This window comes from Neophocaena asiaeorientalis, unplaced genomic scaffold, assembly GCF_003031525.2.
Source record: "Neophocaena asiaeorientalis asiaeorientalis breed wild unplaced genomic scaffold, Neophocaena_asiaeorientalis_V1.1 scaffold57, whole genome shotgun sequence".
NCBI classification, from domain to species: domain Eukaryota; kingdom Metazoa; phylum Chordata; class Mammalia; order Artiodactyla; family Phocoenidae; genus Neophocaena; species Neophocaena asiaeorientalis.
In genome coordinates this window covers 3,350,245-3,370,255 of record NW_020172731.1, presented here as the reverse complement: position 1 = coordinate 3,370,255, position 20,011 = coordinate 3,350,245, and the positions used below count along the sequence as shown (strand labels likewise).

Below are 20,011 nucleotides of genomic sequence, written 5' to 3'. Positions count from 1 at the left end.
ACCTACACACAAACTTTTAAATTCAAAACTTCAGTGTCATTTTTATGATTGTAGTTATTACCTTAAATTTGCTCATTTGTTGTCACATAGAGTAATGTTTCTTGGGGTGAGAAGAGATAAACAGATATTTGCTTTTGTTAGGATTAATTTTTGAATGTGCCTGGGTTGTTTTTTGGGTTTGTTTTTCGTTTTTTTTTTTTTTTTGGAGGGGAGATGTTAGTAGGATTGCTTTTTTGCCTAATAAATTTTTGCTATTATCTTGTACAAAAAGAGATTTCCAGCTAACCTCTCTTCTGATACTTTGGATTACTCAGAAGTAGAAAATGAAAACTCCATTGGTAGGATATTAGTTTTCAACTCACTTCAAGGCCTCTCTATGGATGAAGAACTCACTGCAGTCTCTCAAGAGCAGGAAAGAAATGAAAAGGTAGAGGCTTTTAATAAAATGGACAGCTGTGAACATCTAGAAAGAGATCGTGGATGGTGAGATGCTTTTGAGCCAAAAGGCACAGAGTCAAGCCCAAGTCAGCTGAGGTGACAGAGTCTATTGTAAGGGAGCACATGAAGAAAGGAAGCACAGCACACCACCTCAGGACAGTCAGAGGCCAACTTTGTGGCAAGCAAGAATGCTCCTTAGGAAATGCAGTGATTCCTGAGGTCCAAGAACCACTTTAGGGATACACCAGTCCCATAACTTATGCACTCTCTGGCTTTTCTGGATGTTCATACCTTACTTTCAGTCTCCCCATGAGAAGGTATAATTAGGCCAATTAGTCACAATCCAATATAAAGCATCCCCGAGTTCTCCAACCAGGCCATCCCATGGGCTGCTGACCAGGTTACAGATAACTGTTTCTGAGATAGGCATCAATCTTGGAATCAGTTATCACAGATATTCAGAGTCATATGATAAAAGCTTGCAAACTTGTACACACAAATAACTACTGCTTCTAACCAATCTGATAGACACGAGCTACTGGCTTAATGTCAGGTAGATTTCTGCAGAATGAAAATTTCTTTGGATGCCAGAGTTTTGCGTGATTTTCTCTGGATGCCAAAGGTTTGCTTGATTTTTTCCCAAAACAACCTTTCATCTTATCTTCACTCACAGCACAGTTACCCGTTAGTGGTTTTCCTTCACATCTAGGTTCAAAATTGTGGATGCCTCATCACCTTTCAAGCTCTTTTGAAGCTTCATTTCTCAGGAATTCTTGGAAGAGATCATTTCTGGGTGCTATAGCTTTATTTCAGGCAAATTCCCATCACCTCATATCCCAAATTATTATCAAAACTTCTTTACAACTCTTTATTTTAACTGGTAAGAACCTCCCTCTTAGTTCATTTTACAAGCCAATTATAAATTAGTATGCTTGTGTCATGAAACAAAAGATTTGAAAGAGAATAAATTTGCCTTCAAGAGAGAAAGAAGTTGAGTGTCTTTCCCATATTTGACATGATATCTAGAGAGTTAGAACTCCCCTCTCTATTTCATATAATCTCCTTTCCTAAGACAATATTTTATAAACAAATTTCTTCCTTAAGAGCATTGCAATACCATTGTGGATTGAGACCCAACTTCTTATCTTTAGAGGAATATTCTCTATGCCTAATCAAAATCCTACGATCCTGTGAAGCTGCTGTTTCTGCAATTGCATGAAAACCTCCTTATAAACTGTTCTCTTAACCTGTGCTCATGATTATTTCATTCTAATGTCCTTTGTTTCCCCACCCCCCTTCCTTTTTTTCCTGTCCTCTCCATCCTCATGGTCTAAGCAGTGCAATTTCTACACTTCTTTCAGAGCCAAAGGCCTTTAATGCCATCAAAGTTGTACAGAACTGGATTTTTAGATTTTTATAAACTTTAAAGTCACTAGCAAACGCCTTAGCTTTGGAATTATTCTCAAGCTTTTGTTATACATTGTACTTGAATTTCTAATTAATTATAAAAGCTTTGAGTCAGGATCGGTATCTTTCATTTCTTTTATATTTCCCATAGTTTCCTCCAACGTGCTGGTACAAGGAGATCATTCGTTGACTTGAATTTATACTATCCCTTAAATTCCATTTCTTTTTGCCACCTTTTCCCAACTTATCTTAAACTAAGAACCCTATTTTAGATGCAAATTTGACAGCTACAAGAATTCATTTCCAAAAAAAGTCCACCATTGGCATTACCTAAGAACTTGTTAGAAATGCAGTCTCAGGCCCCACTCCAGACTTGCTAAATCCTAATCTTCTTTTCAGCAAGACACTAAAGTGCATAAAGTGATCTTATGCATATTAAAATGTGGGAAACACTGCGCTAAAGAATCCAGTCTGAATCAGTTGATCATTGACTTTTACATTCAATAAGCCAAGAAAATGTGTATTTAAATCTCTGTTTTATCATCCACATGTGTATGTGTGTTGTGCGAAAAAGAGAATAAAGAGAGAGAACCAGGGTAAATTTTGGAGACAAACAACTTTTTTGCTGTAGTAGACTCACCTCATAATTATCTAGTGAATATATTTTCTATTTAGACTATTATTCCTGCTATACTTTTTAAATTTTTATGTTAAACCACATAGGAAAACAGAGCTGTCAAGATATTACTTCAGAAAACACACTTGAGGTATCTAAGAGCCGAAATCGTTTGATGAATTTTTAAAAAGCTCACTGCTTTTTAAAGGCATTTATAATTCAAGGTGTTTGATTAACTTTTAAAGAGTTGAGTGCTGGTAGATTTAAAACCAGAAGGAAAGATTTGGAGTGGTCTGGTAGATTTTTAAAGATGGATAGAAGCAGGAAAACTGTAGTCTTACTCTTCTTAGCTTTGATATTTTTATGTGATTTTTGTTCCAATCACATAACACATCCCCTTTAATCTTCTGTATATCATGTGGGCTAACATGGGGCTAGCAGTGATTGTTTCTTATCTACCCCATAGATATTCTGAAAATCACTGTGATAGTCCATAAGTATTGTAATTTGACGATGACAAGTAGTATAAATGTATAGTAGATATCAGTTTATAAATTGTATTGTGTGAAGCTGATTTTATGCAGATGTTAGGAATGTAAAGACACAGACATCCTAAGGAAGGGGAAGGGGAGAGAGGTTAAGGAGTGAAAAGTATAAACCTTAATGGAAACCTCCACATATCCAACAGAATGGAACAGTAATGTCCTAAAAGTGTTTGTAATCAATAGGAACCAGATAAAAGATAAGCGTGACGTAGCATCTGATGAATAGGACCAATGCTCCTCAAAAAATCTGGCTATTTGGGATGTTGTGTTCAAATGTGAGCACCTTGTTTTATGAAGAATGTTTCCAATCCGGTGTAAGTCTTTCTGCTTCTCATCACTTGATTGACTCATTCATTCCTTGCTCCGTGAACCAAGTGATATTGTGTGACTAAATCTATGGTAAAGGCTAGACACTGCAAATGTGATTGTTGTACTTTTCATTGAATACCTTATAGTTTAGCATCGAGAAATATCATGTAGACAAATAATGTAATAATGTGCTGTAGAGGCTAAGATGCAAGATGATCAAAGTAGAGTAGAAGCACAAAGATGAATTCTCCCTGGGGTAACTAAGAAAAGGTGTCCATCGGTGTGAAGCCATCTTACTTGAGACAAGTCTAAAGAATTGGGATGGTTAGTTTATGAACAAATTGTTTATGAGAGGGTGGAGGGTGTGGGAGATGGCTGTTATATTTCACAAATTTGGAAGGTTACTTGATCTATGAAGCATTACTTTTTCCTTGGTTCTAGCAGGTAGAGCCAAAATCACAGGAAAAAATACAGAGAAAGGAGTAGAAACATAAGGGGAAAAGGAACTCATGTTGTGAGAGTGTCCATACTGCACTAGGCTTGTACCGGGCACTTTACTGGCACTTTTTTAGGTAAATCTCATAACAATTTTGCTAGTGCATAAGTTGTCTGAGGTGTCGCTACTAGAGTCAATACTCAGAGTCCCAGGTGACCACCCTAACCTTGTGTTTTAAGAGAAATAAATTGACCAAACATATGGGGAGAGCTAAGATTAGTTTGACAAGATAATAACTTTAAATGAATAAATAATCGTAAATAACTGCATGAGCTGCAGCAGAGGACACTAATAATTGTCTAAGTACCACTGTTTCTCTGGGAATTGAAATATTCAGTTAGATATTTAGAAGAAAAAGCAGAACTGGGTTTTCTGTTTATTAGAATAGCTGTCATACTATAAAATCTATCTATATATAAATCTGTATTTGGAAATATGTTATATCTAATCTCTCAGAAAATTATTTTTAAAATGTGAAATGTTTCAAGATACATCAAATATCAATACTACAAAATTTACATCTATTTTATGTTTTATCCGACTCTAAATTTCTTTAGATCCTTATTTAGATCCATTTGACACTTAAAGTGCTTCTTCTACCAGCCAAGCTTGATATACAAATTGCTTTAAGCCAAATGTTACCTCACCATGCCGTAAGAGGTGATATTTTACTAGTTCACTAATATAAATATGGAAAGATTACAAATACAAATAGAAAACTAAAAGGTGACATTTCCGAGCTTCCCTGGTGGCGCAGTGGTTGAGAGTCCGCCTGCCGAGGCAGGGGACACGGGTTCGTGCCCCGGTCTGGGAAGATCCCACATGCCGTGGAGAGGCTGGGCCCGTGAGCCATGGCCGCTGAGCCTGTGCGTCTGGAGCCTGTGCTCCGCAACGGGAGAGGCCTCAACAGTGAGAGGCCTGCGTACCAAAAAAAAAAGTGATATTTCCTCTTGCACATTATTATGAGGCACTGGATTAGAAACCCAAATAATTTCTAGGAAATTAGTATTTTAATGCACAGCAGAGAATTACTTTTAGTTCATCATATCGGGTATAAAAGAAGGAAGCAGCTCTTGCTTAGGTTATTATGAGCAGCTGAGCACAAATTTTCCCATAAATTCTGGAAACTCAGGTTTAAACACTTTCATTGCCTTACAAAACATGTCATAAGTTCATGATTAACTCTGTGTTACTGCAATATCAAGCTCTGTTTTAGAGGTCATAGAAATATTTCTGAGTTGCAAAATTCTTGAGGCCATTTGCCCTACCTTATAAAATGACTGTTTATATAGGTGATGGTAATGTCAGGTGAACTGAAATGTTTATAATCAGGGTTAACTAATGTCAGCAAAAATAGCATTGGGGGGTTGATATATCTCATACCCTAAGGATTATTAAAAGTATATATATATATAGTGTGGTAGGCCAAATTTAATCTCCCGGGACACATTTCTTATGATGCTGAAAAACGGAAACAGAGATTTATAATACTCCTGTGATGGAATGCATTACTCTTGGTTTCCCTCTTGAGTAAGTGAAATAACTTAACCTGTAAAGAAAATAACTTATCGTGTAGAGGAAAACAGGAGAATAATGCAGAAATAAAATTAATATGCCAAGTTCCCATTACTTGTGAACTTAATTATCATTTAGAAATTTGTATCCAGATGAAAGAATATATTTCCAAGTAAATTTGCATTAAGATTTTTAAAGCAGTGATTACACCACTAGGAAATTGCTAGTTGAGTTCTCAGAGAGTAGACAAACAAGGAAAAAGGGCAGAAAGATTGAAACAAGCAACAGAGTCTAGAAAATACGCCAGAAGACTCTGTTTTTATTTTTATTTTTTTGTTTTTAAAAGGTTATATCTGTAAGCTGCACTCAACTTGTTCTTTGGGAGTTCAATTTTATTTCATTTTATATTTTATTTTATTTTCCTTGGGAAGTCAATCTGAGCACCTAAAAGCAAGTTAATTTTCTAGATAGTGAGTAATAACATATCCACCTTGAAGAAAACATTACCAAACCTTCTAGGTACCTTCTTCCTTATATACATTACACAAAAACCGCAAAGATATATTGTGCTGCAAAGAAGGTGCTTAAAGTGTTCGGCAAGTTCTGTTACAAAGAGAAGATCCTCAGCAGGGGAGCCATTATTATGCCATCTTAAAACTTAAGGCTAGAATTTAGCGTCAATCTGGGGTTTGTCCACTATCATTGATGTACTCATCAGCATTTTAAAACAATTTCACTGGGCTAAGAACCCAAGGCAGCAGGCACCGCTAGGGATAAAATAATGTTACTGTATGGTTGTTGTCTTTAAAATGTCTTAAGCTAGGGAGATAAGGTCAATAGTTAGGAAACAAGTAGAAAACACAATACAAGAAATTAAAAACAGTGATGAACTAATATCTACATAATTCCTAAGGAGCCCAAAGGATAGTATGAGGTACAAATGACTAAATTGGTTTTTCTCTCTGTCTTTTACACGCACACACACACACACACACACACACACACACACACACACACTCTGGGGTTTGTCCACTATCATTGATGTACTCATCAGCATTTTAAAACAATTTCACTGGGCTAAGAACCCAAGGCAGCAGGCACCGCTAGGGATAAAATAATGTTACTGTATGGTTGTTGTCTTTAAAATGTCTTAAGCTAGGGAGATAAGGTCAATAGTTAGGAAACAAGTAGAAAACACAATACAAGAAATTAAAAACAGTGATGAACTAATATCTACATAATTCCTAAGGAGCCCAAAGGATAGTATGAGGTACAAATGACTAAATTGGTTTTTCTCTCTGTCTCTCACACGCACACACACACACACACACACACACACACACACACACACGCACAGCGTAAATACACAAAAACTCAATCTGTAACACCTAACACAGGACCCTCTTCACTCAGTAAGTAGATCCTCGGGATTCCCTGGTGGCGCAGTGGTTGAGAGTCCGCCTGCCGATGCAGGGGACACGGGTTCGTGCCCCGGTCCGGGAAGATCCCACAGGCCGCGGAGCGGCTAAGCCTGTGAGACATGGCCGCTGAGCCTGCGCGTCCAGAGCCTGTGCTCCGCAATGGGAGAGGCCACAACAGTGAGAGGCCTGCGTACCGCAAAAAAAAAAAAAAAATAAGTAGATCCCCAAAATAACTTATTATCAAGAGAAAATTAATTTACAAAGAAACACCTACTCTACTCATATGGAATCTGGAAATTCAGTTCATGAAATCTAAGATTCTTTTATGATCAGGTTTACTTTTTCTCATTGCTAAGTGCGTGGCATTGTTTATTTCTCTTCACAGTGGAAACAAAGAGTATGGAGGCATTAAAAGAAGAAAAGACTATTTAAATAGGTTTTCACACTGACCAGTGACTATTTCTAGAATATACCCTCATGAATATACCCTCATCTGATCTGTTTCTCACTAAGAAATTATTGAAGAGATGTTGAGAGATAAAGACTGAAGAGTTTTATGTTGGGAATGAACACAGCTCACTAGATAACTTCTGAAAGGACTTTGCTAGTGAAAATCTATATTTAGCCCTTAGTTTTTCCACAGGTGATTGAAACTCATTTTGTAGAACATGTTGCTCTTTGGTTCAATGATTCATTTCAGCAAATATTAAACACCTACCAGATGCCATGGAAGCACTAAAGATATAAAAATCAGTGGAACTTTAGATATAAAATATGACCGAAGTCTGAAGTTATGGATTAAATGTTGATAAAACTCTAGAGATATAATTGAATTTTACATTTTACAGATAAATAGATGAAGGTCCAGAGAATATAAGTATTTGTCCAAATCTTCACAACCAAGATCAATCAGTCTGAGACTGTAACACTGGACTTCTAGTCCCAGGCCAATACTCTTTATACTACACCAAAAAGAAAAAAAAAAAATCTCTAAAATAACCTAAGAAATTGGATGTCTGTTAAGGTAGCAGAATCAGCAGGTAACCACCACTGCTACAGAAAATCACCAAAATAGCATTCTACTTCATTAGTTGGCAAGAAATCAACCAAATTGAAATGTCAGTTTTCATTCAAAAAATCACAAAAGGTAAAGAATTACATAAGTACATTGTATTTTAAATAGAATTTAATGAAGAAGTAAGATTTGCTGGACAATAACACCTCTGAAGTTTTCTTATAAAACATGTACTCATTTTTTTATATAGGCCTAAAATATTATTTAAGCACCATCCTCTAGGAAGATTTCTTCTCATACCAAAGGCAGTATTTAACTGATTCATCAATTAATTATGGGGACCTATACCATGTAACGCATGTCCATCCACTCCATTTAGCTACGTATATTGTATATCCATTAGATGAGGACTCCAGACAATAGAAACCAGAAAATCATTTGCAAAGAATAATTTAGAGAAAACATGAATATATCTATGCTGAAATAAATCTATTTTTACTATGTCTCCAAAATGACTATAAGTATTGAGAGTAGCTATATTTTTTCTAATTTTTAAATTTATTTTTTAAAGTACAAAAGTAACATATAGATACAGGCTCGTTGTAAAAAGTATTCAAATAATTTTTAAGCATACAGAAAAGTAAATACAAATCCATTTCTTTACATAAGATGATCCTCAATACATGTCTTTATCTCTTCCCTTTCCAGAGACCAAATTAAAAGTAGTAAAGGAATATTATGAAGTTTTGCTTTCACAATAAAAAGAAAGAAATGTGGGAAGGAAGTCTCTCCCTCTCTGTGGACACTGTATGAGGATGTAAATTCTTGTAGTTGCTGCTTTGAACTTGTGATCATGAGAGGTTGGCCAAGAAAATAAAGTCATGCCAGCACAGTGCCTCAGCATCACTGAGATACCAAATCCACACTAGCCCTGCCTCCCAGATTTTTATAATTAAGTTATTTTATTGGTAAGCCAGTATTATTCAGGTATTCTGTAACATGCAGTTAAGAAAACTTTTGGAAGTGACAGATATGCTGATGGTTTCAGAGGTACATGGAGATGTCCAATCTCATCAAACTGTATACATTAAATATGTGCAGAGTTTTGGTATATCAATTATACCTCAATAAAGCTGTTTTTTTGTTTTTTGTTTCTTAGCTTAGTTTTTTTTTAAAGAGCAAGAGGGACATAAATAGTATTTCAGGACAAGAGACATGGTGTTATGGACTGGATGTCCTTGTCTCTCCCAAATTCAGTAAGTTGAATCCCTAATCCCCAACGTGGTAGTATTTGGAAGTGGAGCCTTAGGTAGTTGAATTAGATGAGGTGACTGGGGGTGGGAACTTCCTGATGGGATTAGTGACAGTGTTGGTAAAGGAAGAGATGGGGGCGCTCTCTGCCATGTGAGGACACAGTGAGAATTTGGCCATCGGCAAGCCAGGAAGAGAGCTCTCACCAGAACCCAACCATACTGTCACCCTGATTTTGGACCTCCAGGCTCCAGAAATGTGAGAAAATAAATTTCTGTTGTTTAAGACAAGTTTTTTTAAATTATGCTGGTCGTTACTGATGAAACTTGAAGGAAAAGTAGAGGGAACTTGGAATATAATGCTGAGGGTTATGACCAAGAAGAGAGCAAAGCTCCTGGCAAAACTCCAGAAAAGCTGCTAGCTAAGAGACAGTGTGATGACAGAGGGCCAACTGAAAAGTGAGGGGAAACAGTGACTTAGGGAAGGTCTCTGTGTGGTACAGTGGACTCTTTGTCCCTCCCTTGACATTACAGAACAGGCTGTAACCAAGCATTTATTTTCCTGAGGAGAGAAAAAAGCAAGTGGTTCTTCTCTAAAGTAATTGAACAAGGCAGAGAACTAGAACGATTAAGAGAGATGTTGGTAACCTTGGAGTACAGCCCTCCTCATTCTGGCATTTAGGGAAATTTGAGGATAAACTTCCCACCTATTCACCCTAAAGAGAAACTCCAGATCAATAAATGCTGCCACATCACTAGAGTTTTCATCCTCAACAGAAATGGACATCAACAAGTAACCTAAAGAAAACATTCAATATACAAGGGAAAGATCTAGACACAGAGACAGAAACAATGATTCCAGAGTAAAGAGAAAGAATTCAGAAAACAGAACAGAAACTAAAATACAATAAAGATAAAATATAAAGACAAAACTTCTTTTTGTTTCCATTTTACAGTGTTATTGCAACATGTATATATAATTCAAAGTATACAATTCAATCTTTTTAGAAATTTCCAAAATTATGAAACCAACACTATGAAAGCCAAGCCAAACAGGCTTAGGTTTTCATCACCCCAACAAGATTCCTCCTGCCCACTTATTGTTAATCTTTTCCACCCACTTCCCCAAGCAAACACTAATATGTTATCTGTCACTATAGATTTCCCTTTTCTGGATTATTTATATCAGTGGAAGCACGTACTATATGGACTGTCCTGTGTTGCTTCTTTCACTATGTTTGTGAAACATTCTGAGGTTCATCCATATACAATATATCCATATTGTAGCATATATTCATTATTCAAAACCAGATCTCTAACAACTACCAGAAGATAGAGGTTATTACATTCACAACAAAAGAGAACGATATAATGAGAAAGCAACAAATATAGGAAAATGGAAAGCATTTGTAAATTAAGAATATAAGTGCCAAATTAAAAATACATTTAAAAAAATGAAAGGTAAAGTTGAGGAAATCACCTACAATAGTAATCACTATTTTTAGGTTTGTTTATATTCCTTCATATCTTGGGGTTTTTTCTCTTCTGTGCACTTAGATATTAAATTTTAAGTAACTTTTAAAAAATAAAAGTTGTATATCCACAAATAAAAATAATTTAGATAAAGGAAAGTTGAAAAAAATGTAAACAGTATATCTACATAAAAGAATATTTTTCAACGGAGCAGTGCATATTGGTAGATTTTATTGTCATTTTTTTCATACTATATGTGATCATTTTTATCATGCTATAATTAAAACCTTGTATCCTGCTTTTCTCTGTTAAGCTTTCATGACCATTCTACTATTAATACATAGACTTTAAAAGCTTTACTTTTAATAATTGCCACATAGTTGATTACGAATCTTGACTTATTATTCATTTAAGGCATTCCCATATTTTCAGATGCATACATAAATGCATAATGTATATCACCATGTAAATAACATTGTTCTGATTACAGACTATTTCCTTAGGCTAGATTGTTAAGTGAAATTTCTGGGTAAACTGTATGGATACATTTTAAGGTCTTTGTTATGTATCATTGGATTATTTTCCAAGAGGCTTATAACCATTCTGTATGACAACTTGTACAGATTTGAAAGCAACACTTAGCAATAAAAACATTTCTCATCAGTATGTTTGACACAATTTAGCAATCATAAGTTATATAATATGGCATTAGTACTATAGTGACACAGGAGTTTAATTTTGGGGTAGTGTCGAAAATACTTTTATTACATTTTTTTAAAATTAGAGTAGCTGACAAATTCCATCATATGATAATATGCTTTATGCTTAAACACTGACCAGTAGAGGTTTATCTTGCTATGCACACCAAAGGTGCACACACACAAATACACACACAAACGTGCACACAAACATGAACAGTCCACAATATTATTTTTTCATTTTTAATCACATTTATTGTTTTCTTTCTAATTTTACAAGTAATGAATGTTCATTGCAGACAACTAGAATTACATAAAAGCCTGAAATAAAAAAGAACAATCACCCATAATCCCCATCCCCCAGAAATAACTACCATTAGCATTCTGATGCATTTCCTCCCAGTGTCTACATATTTTTTTTAAATAATTGAAGTACAATTAACCTACAACACTATGTTAGTTCTAGGTGCACAACTCTTTTAACCTTTCTACTAGATTTATGTTTGGTTTGGTTTTATTTATGTTTGGTTGGGCTACTACATTTATGTCTATTTGCCTTTACCAATGAGATTTTTTCTTTTATAACTTTCATATTTCTATTTCTGTCCTTTTCTTTTTTGCTTAGAGAAGTCCCTTTAACATTTCTTGTAAAACTGGTTGAGGTACTGAACTCTTTCAGCTTTTCCTTGTTTGTAAAAATCTCCATCTCTCTTTCCAATCTGAATGACAGCTTTGCTGGGTAGAGTATTCTTGGTTGTACGTTTCTTCCTTTCTTCACTTTAAACATATTATGCCACTCCCTTCTGGCCTGCGAAGTTTTTGGTGAAAACTCAGCTGATGATCTTATGCAAAGTTCCCTTGTAACTAGTTGCTTTTACTTTGCTGCTTTTAATATTCTCTCTTTATCGTTAATTTTTGCCATCTTAATTATAATGTGTCTTGGTGTGGTCCTCCTTAGGTTGATCCTCCTTGGGATTCTCTGTGCTTCCTGGACCTGGATGTTTGTTTCCTTTCCCAGGTTAGGGAATTTTTCAGCTATTGTTTCTTCAAATGTGTTCTCTGCCCCCTTTTCCTCTGTCTTCTCCTTCTGGGACTCCGATAATGCAAATGTTAGTATGCTTAATGTTGTCCCAGAGGTCCCTTAAACTATCCTAATTTTTTAAAAAAATCCTTTTTCCTTTTTTCTGTTCAGATGGGTGATTTTTACTACTCTGTCTTCCAATTTACTGATCCAGTCCTCTGTATCATCTAATGTACCTTTGATTCCTGCTGGTTCAGAGGTTGCTGGCTGCTGGTGGGTGGGGTTGGGTCCCAGCATGGCGGGCTGCATGGCGCAGAGAGTCCCAGGGCTGGTGCTGGCCCATTGGTGGATGGGGCTGGGTTCCAGTGTTAATAGGGTAGAGGGAGGATTCCAAAATGGTGCTTGCCAGCATCAGTGTCCTTGGGGTATAATGAGCTCCCAAAAATGGATGCCACCAGCATCTGTGTCCTCAGGGTGTGTCCCAGTTGCCTCCTGCCAATCTAGGAGGCTCTAAAAGATCAGTAAGTAGGTCTGACCCAGGCTTCTTCAAATTACTGTTTCTGCACAGGGTATTGGAGGGTGTAAGATTTTGTGTGCACCCTTCAAGAGCGGAGTCTCTACTTCCTACAACCCTCCAGCTCTCAAGAATGCAAGCCCCACTGGCCTTAAAGCCAGACTTTCTGGGGGTCATCTTCCTGGTGCAGGACCCGCAGGCTGAGGAGCCCAGTGTGGGGCTCAGACCCCTCTCTCCCTAAGGGGAATCTCTGCAATAGTGATTATTCTCCCATTTGTGGGTCACCTACCCAGGGTTATGGGTCTTGACTATACAGCGTGTCTGCCTCTTCTACCCTTCTTGTTGTGGTTCCTTCTTTATATCTTTTGTTGTAGAAAATCTCTTCTGCTAGTCTCCAGGTCCTTCTCATACATACATTGCTCTGTATGTATTTGTAATTTTGGTGTGCCCATGGGAGGAGGTGAGCTCAGGGTCTTCCTACTCTACCATGTTGGCCCAACCACAATATTGTTTATTAAATTTGAAATGTTTACAAGCATGAACAGTAACAACATAATTGGTGGCTTAGGTGGCATTTCCTAAAATCCTCTCAATTGCCAGATTGGTTCAGATGCACTTCTTTAGTACTTCCAGAGTGCCTGACTTCTATATTATTGCTCTCACCAGCTTGCATTTTAAATGAAATCTTAATTCAAATGAACTTTTTCTTTTTACTACCAGCAAATAAGTAATACAGAAGTAGATATGATGTTTGATTCATGTTTCCAGCCCTAACATCAAGGACATAATGCCTACCATATAATTTACTCACTATGTTTATCAACATGAACTGAAATTCTTTAAATAAGTTCAGAGGAGTATGAATTTAGGCCCCTTTCAATAATTATTTTGCTTATTTCCTTTTGTTAGAAGACAGTGCATTTCAGAAACACTTCTCCCATTCCTTTTTTCAAATAGGTTATTTTGAAGCAAAGTTTTTCAATTATTTAAATTTTTTAAAGAAGCAAAGTCTATAGGATTTTAATACATAAATTTTGGGAAATGAAATAGAAAATCTTCACTTTTATCATTTATTTATCTAGCTAATAAGAAAATCCACGTTTGCAAATATTTACTTACCATATATTGGGAATCAAAATTACAACAAAATATTTTCCTTAGAAATTACTTAAATGAAAATCCCCTCTGTACATTTGGAATACAATTTTTATACTGATCTTACTGGGAATATATGAACTACATAAAACATTCCTATAATGCATACATCTGAACCTGTGATTCAATTTTGCTTAATCATAAGACTTTCTAAGCCAATGATTTTGGGCTCACTTTAGTTTCTGTCTATATAATACCATCTGCTCTCTGCCTTCCAGAATTCATAAGAACTTCTATCTGAGAATAGTCTCTTCCTGTTTTCAACTCCATTTTGGATTTATTTTTCTTTCTTCTGCATATTTTTGTTTCAGGTGAATTGGAATTGGAGCTGGAAGAAGATAATTTTGTTACAGCCTTCCCTTTGAACCAAAAGCCTCAATTGTTTAAAAAAAATAATATTTTAAGATTGAGTATTAGAAATTGGGCACTTTTAATTATCAGAAAGGATTTCCTGATAAAATAGAAAATGTTACTAATCATTGGTTTCTCACACCATGAGACTTTTTTCTTTTAGTTGTGGTAGGTCTTAATGGCCTTTTAAAGAAAATTGCCAAACAAATCTTTCTTCTTTGTTTTTATAGAGATTTGCCTGTTGACCAAGGGACGACGCACTGCCAGTGTTCGAGCTGATACATATTGTCGTCTTTATTCGCTTTCTGTGGACAATTTCAATGAGGTCCTGGAGGAATATCCAATGATGAGAAGAGCCTTTGAGACAGTAGCCATTGACCGACTAGATCGGATAGGTACTCTGTTCAGTTTTCTTCTTTGTGCACAATTCAGTTTTGTTTTTTGTTTTTTGTGGTATGCGGGCCTGTCACTGTTGTGGCCTCTCCCGTTGCGGAGCACAGGCTCTGGACACGCAGGCTCAGCGGCCATGGCTCACAGGCCCAGCCGCTCCACGGCATGTGGGATCTTCCCAGACCAGGGCACGAACCCGTGTCCCCCTGCATCTGCAGACGGACTTTCAACCACTGCGCCAACCAGGGAAGCCCACAATTCAGTTTTAATCTAGTGGGCTGATACATATTTGTAATCATAAGTCCCAAATGCTAGTATATAGATTGCTTATTAATTAACATAGAAATATAGAAATAGCAATTAGCTCTAGCCATATTTCTAGAAAGATCTGAGGCTCTATCTAACTTTCTCTTCTAAGTATTCTAGGTTTGTTTATTCATCTCTATTTTTTCTAGCTACGCAATCTGATTTCACCAGTGATACCAAAACAATTTGAATCTTAAGGTAAAAAACAATGATTAAAAATTCTACACAGCATTAAAATAGAACTAAAAATGCAATAGTGTGAGTCTACATTACAAACTAAATTTTATCATAAGGCTTTTTTTTTCATTTTTAAGGATCAACTTTACGTTTATTCTTATATTAAGAATTGAAAACTTGTGTATGTTCATTGTCTCAGTAGAAACTTCTTGAAATGTTTGTAATACAGACTCAAGCAGAAAAAACCTTAATAGAAGTGCCCACATAGATGCTTTACTTTGCAAACATCAACTTATCTTAAAAATCTTCTCTGCTCTCAAATAAAAATATGTAAGTTAGACCTTACTAGTTACACTGGTTTAAAGATTTAAATAATTGCCATAGTAAAGTTAGATCAGATTGGCTTGCTGTTAACTTCCCAAGATATGCTGGAACATTCTGATGTTGGAAGGGGATATGCATTCATCTTCCACACCCAGATCCTCCTCCTGCACCCTACCCTCCTCTGTTCCCTTTCCCTGCTTAACTCTACTAGCTTTCATATCTCAGTTTAGACATCACTTCCCTGTATAAACCTTCTTTGACCTTCCACCCTCTTAATAGTCTGAGTACCCTGGAGATATTCTCCCGTACTACTGGGAAGTTCATCCATCACAGCACTGCTTTTATTATTTAAATTGCTCTAGAGATGCTAAGCTTTATGAATGTAGAGATCATATCTAATTTACTATTACATTCACAGTACCTAGTACACAATGAATATTGTTGAAGAGAGTTAGGGAGGGATGAAGGAATCAGTGAACTCAAAGGAGATTGGGGTTGGGATCACTGGAAAGTAAACAAAGAGATACTTCAACTGCTTCATTTTTATTAAAGGTAAGGACTTTTGATTGACGTATGGTTGTGTCAGCTTTTCTTCTGCACTTTACATCTTTCTTTTCTTCTATATTGGTAGGACAACAGAGTGCATAAGGATCTGAAATTAGGTTAGAAGAAGTAAATGTAGTATTTGGACATTACCATTAGACACAGGACACATATTAAAAATCTTATTGATAACTTAGAGATGTAACAGGACGGAGTGTCCAGAAGACAGTGCCCATAAAAGAAGCGAGTATACCTAAAAGCATCTTTACTTAATTTGAAAATAACTTCCCTCTTTGTGGTGTGTGAGTGTTCATGGTAGAGCCAGAGACTAATTTCTGAGCATATGAGTTTTCTTCCTAAGCCAGCTAAACATATTTTGCAAAAGCATCAAATCAGGATATTTCAATGGAGAATTTCTGTTAATCTGATAGAGCATCACTTTCATCTAACTTATTACAGTTAATTTTTTATAAGAAAGTTTGCATGAAACAGTTTGCAATCAATAATATAGGCAATAAAATTGCTAGTGAGCACCAGTATTTCCATTTTTAATCTTCACAAAATTCTAACAGTGCATTAAAAGTTATAGTATTTTTCCACAAGGTCCCAGATACTTAGATTATGAAATGTTGACTATTCACAGGATCACAAAAAAATATTATCCTTCTCAGTGCTGTGGCCATTGCTTATAAATGCATATGTTATAGTTAATTAAGGGTATATGCAAAGTAAGCATTTATGTTTTCTACTAACGTAGAAGTCTTTGTTCTTTGGGAAATTAGGACAATTCTGTAAGGAGAGAGAGAACTATTCATTTTGGCAGTCATTTAAAATGATTGCCTTTCCCAGCAGCCAAGTAAATTATATCATACATTTCCATTTGAAAATATTCCTTGTTAGTTTAGATGTGATACTTTATTTAGTGATATGGCAAATTGATTTACTTTTCAGTTACCATATTTACCTAGGTGATGATGCCATTAAAAAGTCACTGATTTTCCCCTTACATCAACCTACAATTGTTGCTAATTGTTATTTTGCCAGAGAACATCTCCTTATTGCAAACGACTCCAAAGACAATAGCGAGAAGGAGAGGTAATACTTGTTGAGGTTCTAGAATGAGCAGAGAGCTTGCCATACATTATGCCCCTGAATCCTCACAACAACCTCTCAGAAGAGGAAAGATAGGGCTTCCCTGGTGGTGCAGTGGTTAAGAGTCCGCCTGCCGAGGCAGGGGACACGGGTTCGTGCCCCGGTCTGGGAAGATCCCACATGCCGTGGAGCGGCTTGGCCCGTGAGCCATGGCCGCTGAGCCTGCGCGTCCGGAGCCTGTGCTCCGCAACGGGAGAGGCCACAACAGTGAGAGGCCCACGTACCGCAAAAAAAAAAAAGTAAGATTATGAAATAGTTCTCAATCTGGCTGCACACAAAAATCCCCTGGGGAAAGTTTATTTTAAAGTACCAAAATCTGGACCCATGTCTGTTTATTCTGATTTAATTGTTAGGGTGCAGATGTAAATAAGTAACTCTTAAAGCTCTAAAGATGACAAAAATGTGCAGGTAGAGTAGAGAATCACTGGTGTAGGGCACTGGTCAAAAGCAAAGGCCTTTGCTTCTCAAACTTGCATGTGACAACTACCAGGGGATCATAGTAAAAGGCAGCATCTGGTGCAGCAAGTGGATGAGGTCCAGGAGACTTCATTTCCAGCAGACACTCAACGCGATATAGATGTGGCTGCTTCATAGTCCGCAGTAAATCTGTGATCAGATCTACTGGTTTCCTGTCCCAGCTCTGTCACTTATTAACTATGTTTTCTTGGACATCACTCTTAACCTTCTTATGTTCCAGTCTCCTTTTGGGTGAAGTGGGATTATGAGCACACTTACCGCAAAGAGTTGTGGATTAAATAAAATAAATCTGCCTAAAGCCTTGGGTAGGGTGCCTGTCACATAGTATGTATTCCATTGTCCTTTCTTGAAAAAGAAGCTTTAAACTGAAATCTTGACTTCGGGCCCGTCCTGCTCCAAATGCCCTTTCTTCTCCCAAGGTAACCCTCATGCAAATCTCTCCATCTCTTCTGTAAGATGGCTTTTGCCATGTTACAGACTTTTCAACTTGACTCGTATAGAAGGTAAAATTTCCCAGAAAGATACAGGAAGCATGAGAGACAGGAGCCGTGTGTCTATTTGGTGTCTAAAGGTGAGTGCTTGGCTTTTAAGCCTCTTCTATGAAACACTGCCATCATTCTGTTTGCAGGAGCCACTCGCGCTTGGAGTTGTCACCAGTCACTTATAGACTTTCTAAGTGCCTATCTTCCTTTCGCTGACAGGAAAGAAAAATTCAATTCTTCTGCAAAAGTTCCAGAAGGATCTGAACACTGGAGTTTTCAACAATCAGGAGAACGAGATCCTGAAGCAGATTGTGAAACACGACAGGGAGATGGTGCAGGCCATCGGTCCCATCAGTTACCCTCAAATGACAGCCCTGAATTCCACGTCTTCAACTACCACCCCGACCTCTCGCGGGAGGACGCAATCTCCGCCGGTGTACACAGCCACCAGTCTGTCTCATGGCAACCTGCACTCCCCCAGCCCCAGCACACAGACCCCCCAGCCGTCGGCCATCCTCTCGCCCTGCTCCTACGCCACTGCGGTCTGCAGCCCTCCCGTTCAGAGCCCGCTAGCCACTCGAACTTTCCACTACGCCTCCCCCACTGCTTCCCAGCTGTCACTCACTCAGCAGCAGGCACAGCAGCCCCCGCAGACCAAGCAGCAGCCCCAGACTCCACAGACACCCAGCAGCTCCGCACCGAAAAACGAAGTGCACAAGAGCACACAGGCGCTTCACAACACCAGCCTGACCCGAGATGTCAGGCCCCTCTCGGCCTCGCAGCCCTCGCTGCCCCATGAGGTTTCCACCCTGATTTCCAGACCACATCCCACTGTGGGCGAGTCCCTGGCGTCCATCCCTCCACCCGTGACCACGGTGCACGGCTCGGGCCTGCAGGCAGGGATCAGGGGCACGGTCCCCCAGCGGGTCACCCTGTTCCGACAGATGTCATCGGGAGCCATCCCCCCCAGCCGGGGAGTCCCACCGGCACCCCCTCCACCAGCAGCTGCTCACCAGAGGGAGTCTTCCTCAGTCTTACATACAGACCCAGAGACAGAAAAGCCAAGATTTGCTTCAAATTTATGATGCCTGCTGATTGTCAAAGCAGAAAGAAATACTCTGATAAACTGAGAATATTCTCAGATCTTATTTTATTCTATCTCCTGATAGATCCCTATAGCCTACTATGAAGAGATATTTTAGACAGCTCTGGCCTACATGCAAAATGTAAAAAAAAAAAATATATATATACACATATACTATTAAATCTATATCTAAAAATCTCAAGAAAAGTTCAAAAGACTTGTTTAGCATTCAGTGTTTTATGTCTTCCTTTCTTTAAATCATTAAAGGATTTAAAATGTTGTTGTAAGATTATTTATTTTTAACCTACTTTTACTTAATTCCTTTGATATATGTATTTCTCTATTTTATGAAGAGTTCTTGGATTCAATGGAAGCAAAACTCTGCTTTTAAAAAGGCAACTCAAGTGAGCTACTAAACAGCACCAATCAAAACTTTTCTCATTAGCAGTGTCTCTGCATCTAAATTGTTAATCATCAGTTACGGAGGATTAAATAGCAAGTCCCATTTTCTAGATCTAAATTGTATTTTGGTGCTTTGAATTTTGAATTAGGTTAAAGAACACACCATATGCTTGGCCATGGTAGGAGACCAGCATTGACGCTGTTATGACTGTCTCTAACCACAGACATGTCCATCGATCTTTCAGAAAGCTGAGGGGATATTTCTCTTCATGTGTTATAGGACTTTTACCAAGACTCAATCAATGTTAGTTGTAAATAACTTTTTCAACCCAAACAAAGATAGCTATTCTGTGCTGTGTGAAGGTAAAAGTCATCGTTTAAGAATTTAGTTTAATTGCTTCACTTCAAAACTTAGAGTTTTAAATTTTACAACACCTAATTGTGACAGCT

At 37.5% G+C, this 20,011-nt stretch overlaps 1 protein-coding gene across 1 annotated transcript in view; it reads left to right on the top strand.

The window, feature by feature from the left end:
* The window catches only part of HCN1 (hyperpolarization activated cyclic nucleotide gated potassium channel 1), a 369,296-nt gene extending 349,537 nt beyond the window's left edge, over window positions 1–19,759 (top strand). Inside the window, exons 7-8 of the mRNA XM_024740359.1 lie at window positions 14,455–14,619; window positions 18,295–19,759. Coding sequence (XP_024596127.1) covers window positions 14,455–14,619; window positions 18,295–19,160 — 1,031 coding nt within the window. The 3' untranslated portion in view covers window positions 19,161–19,759. The remainder of the gene's footprint in view (window positions 1–14,454; window positions 14,620–18,294) is intronic.
* The last annotated feature ends 252 nt before the right edge of the window (window positions 19,760–20,011 follow it).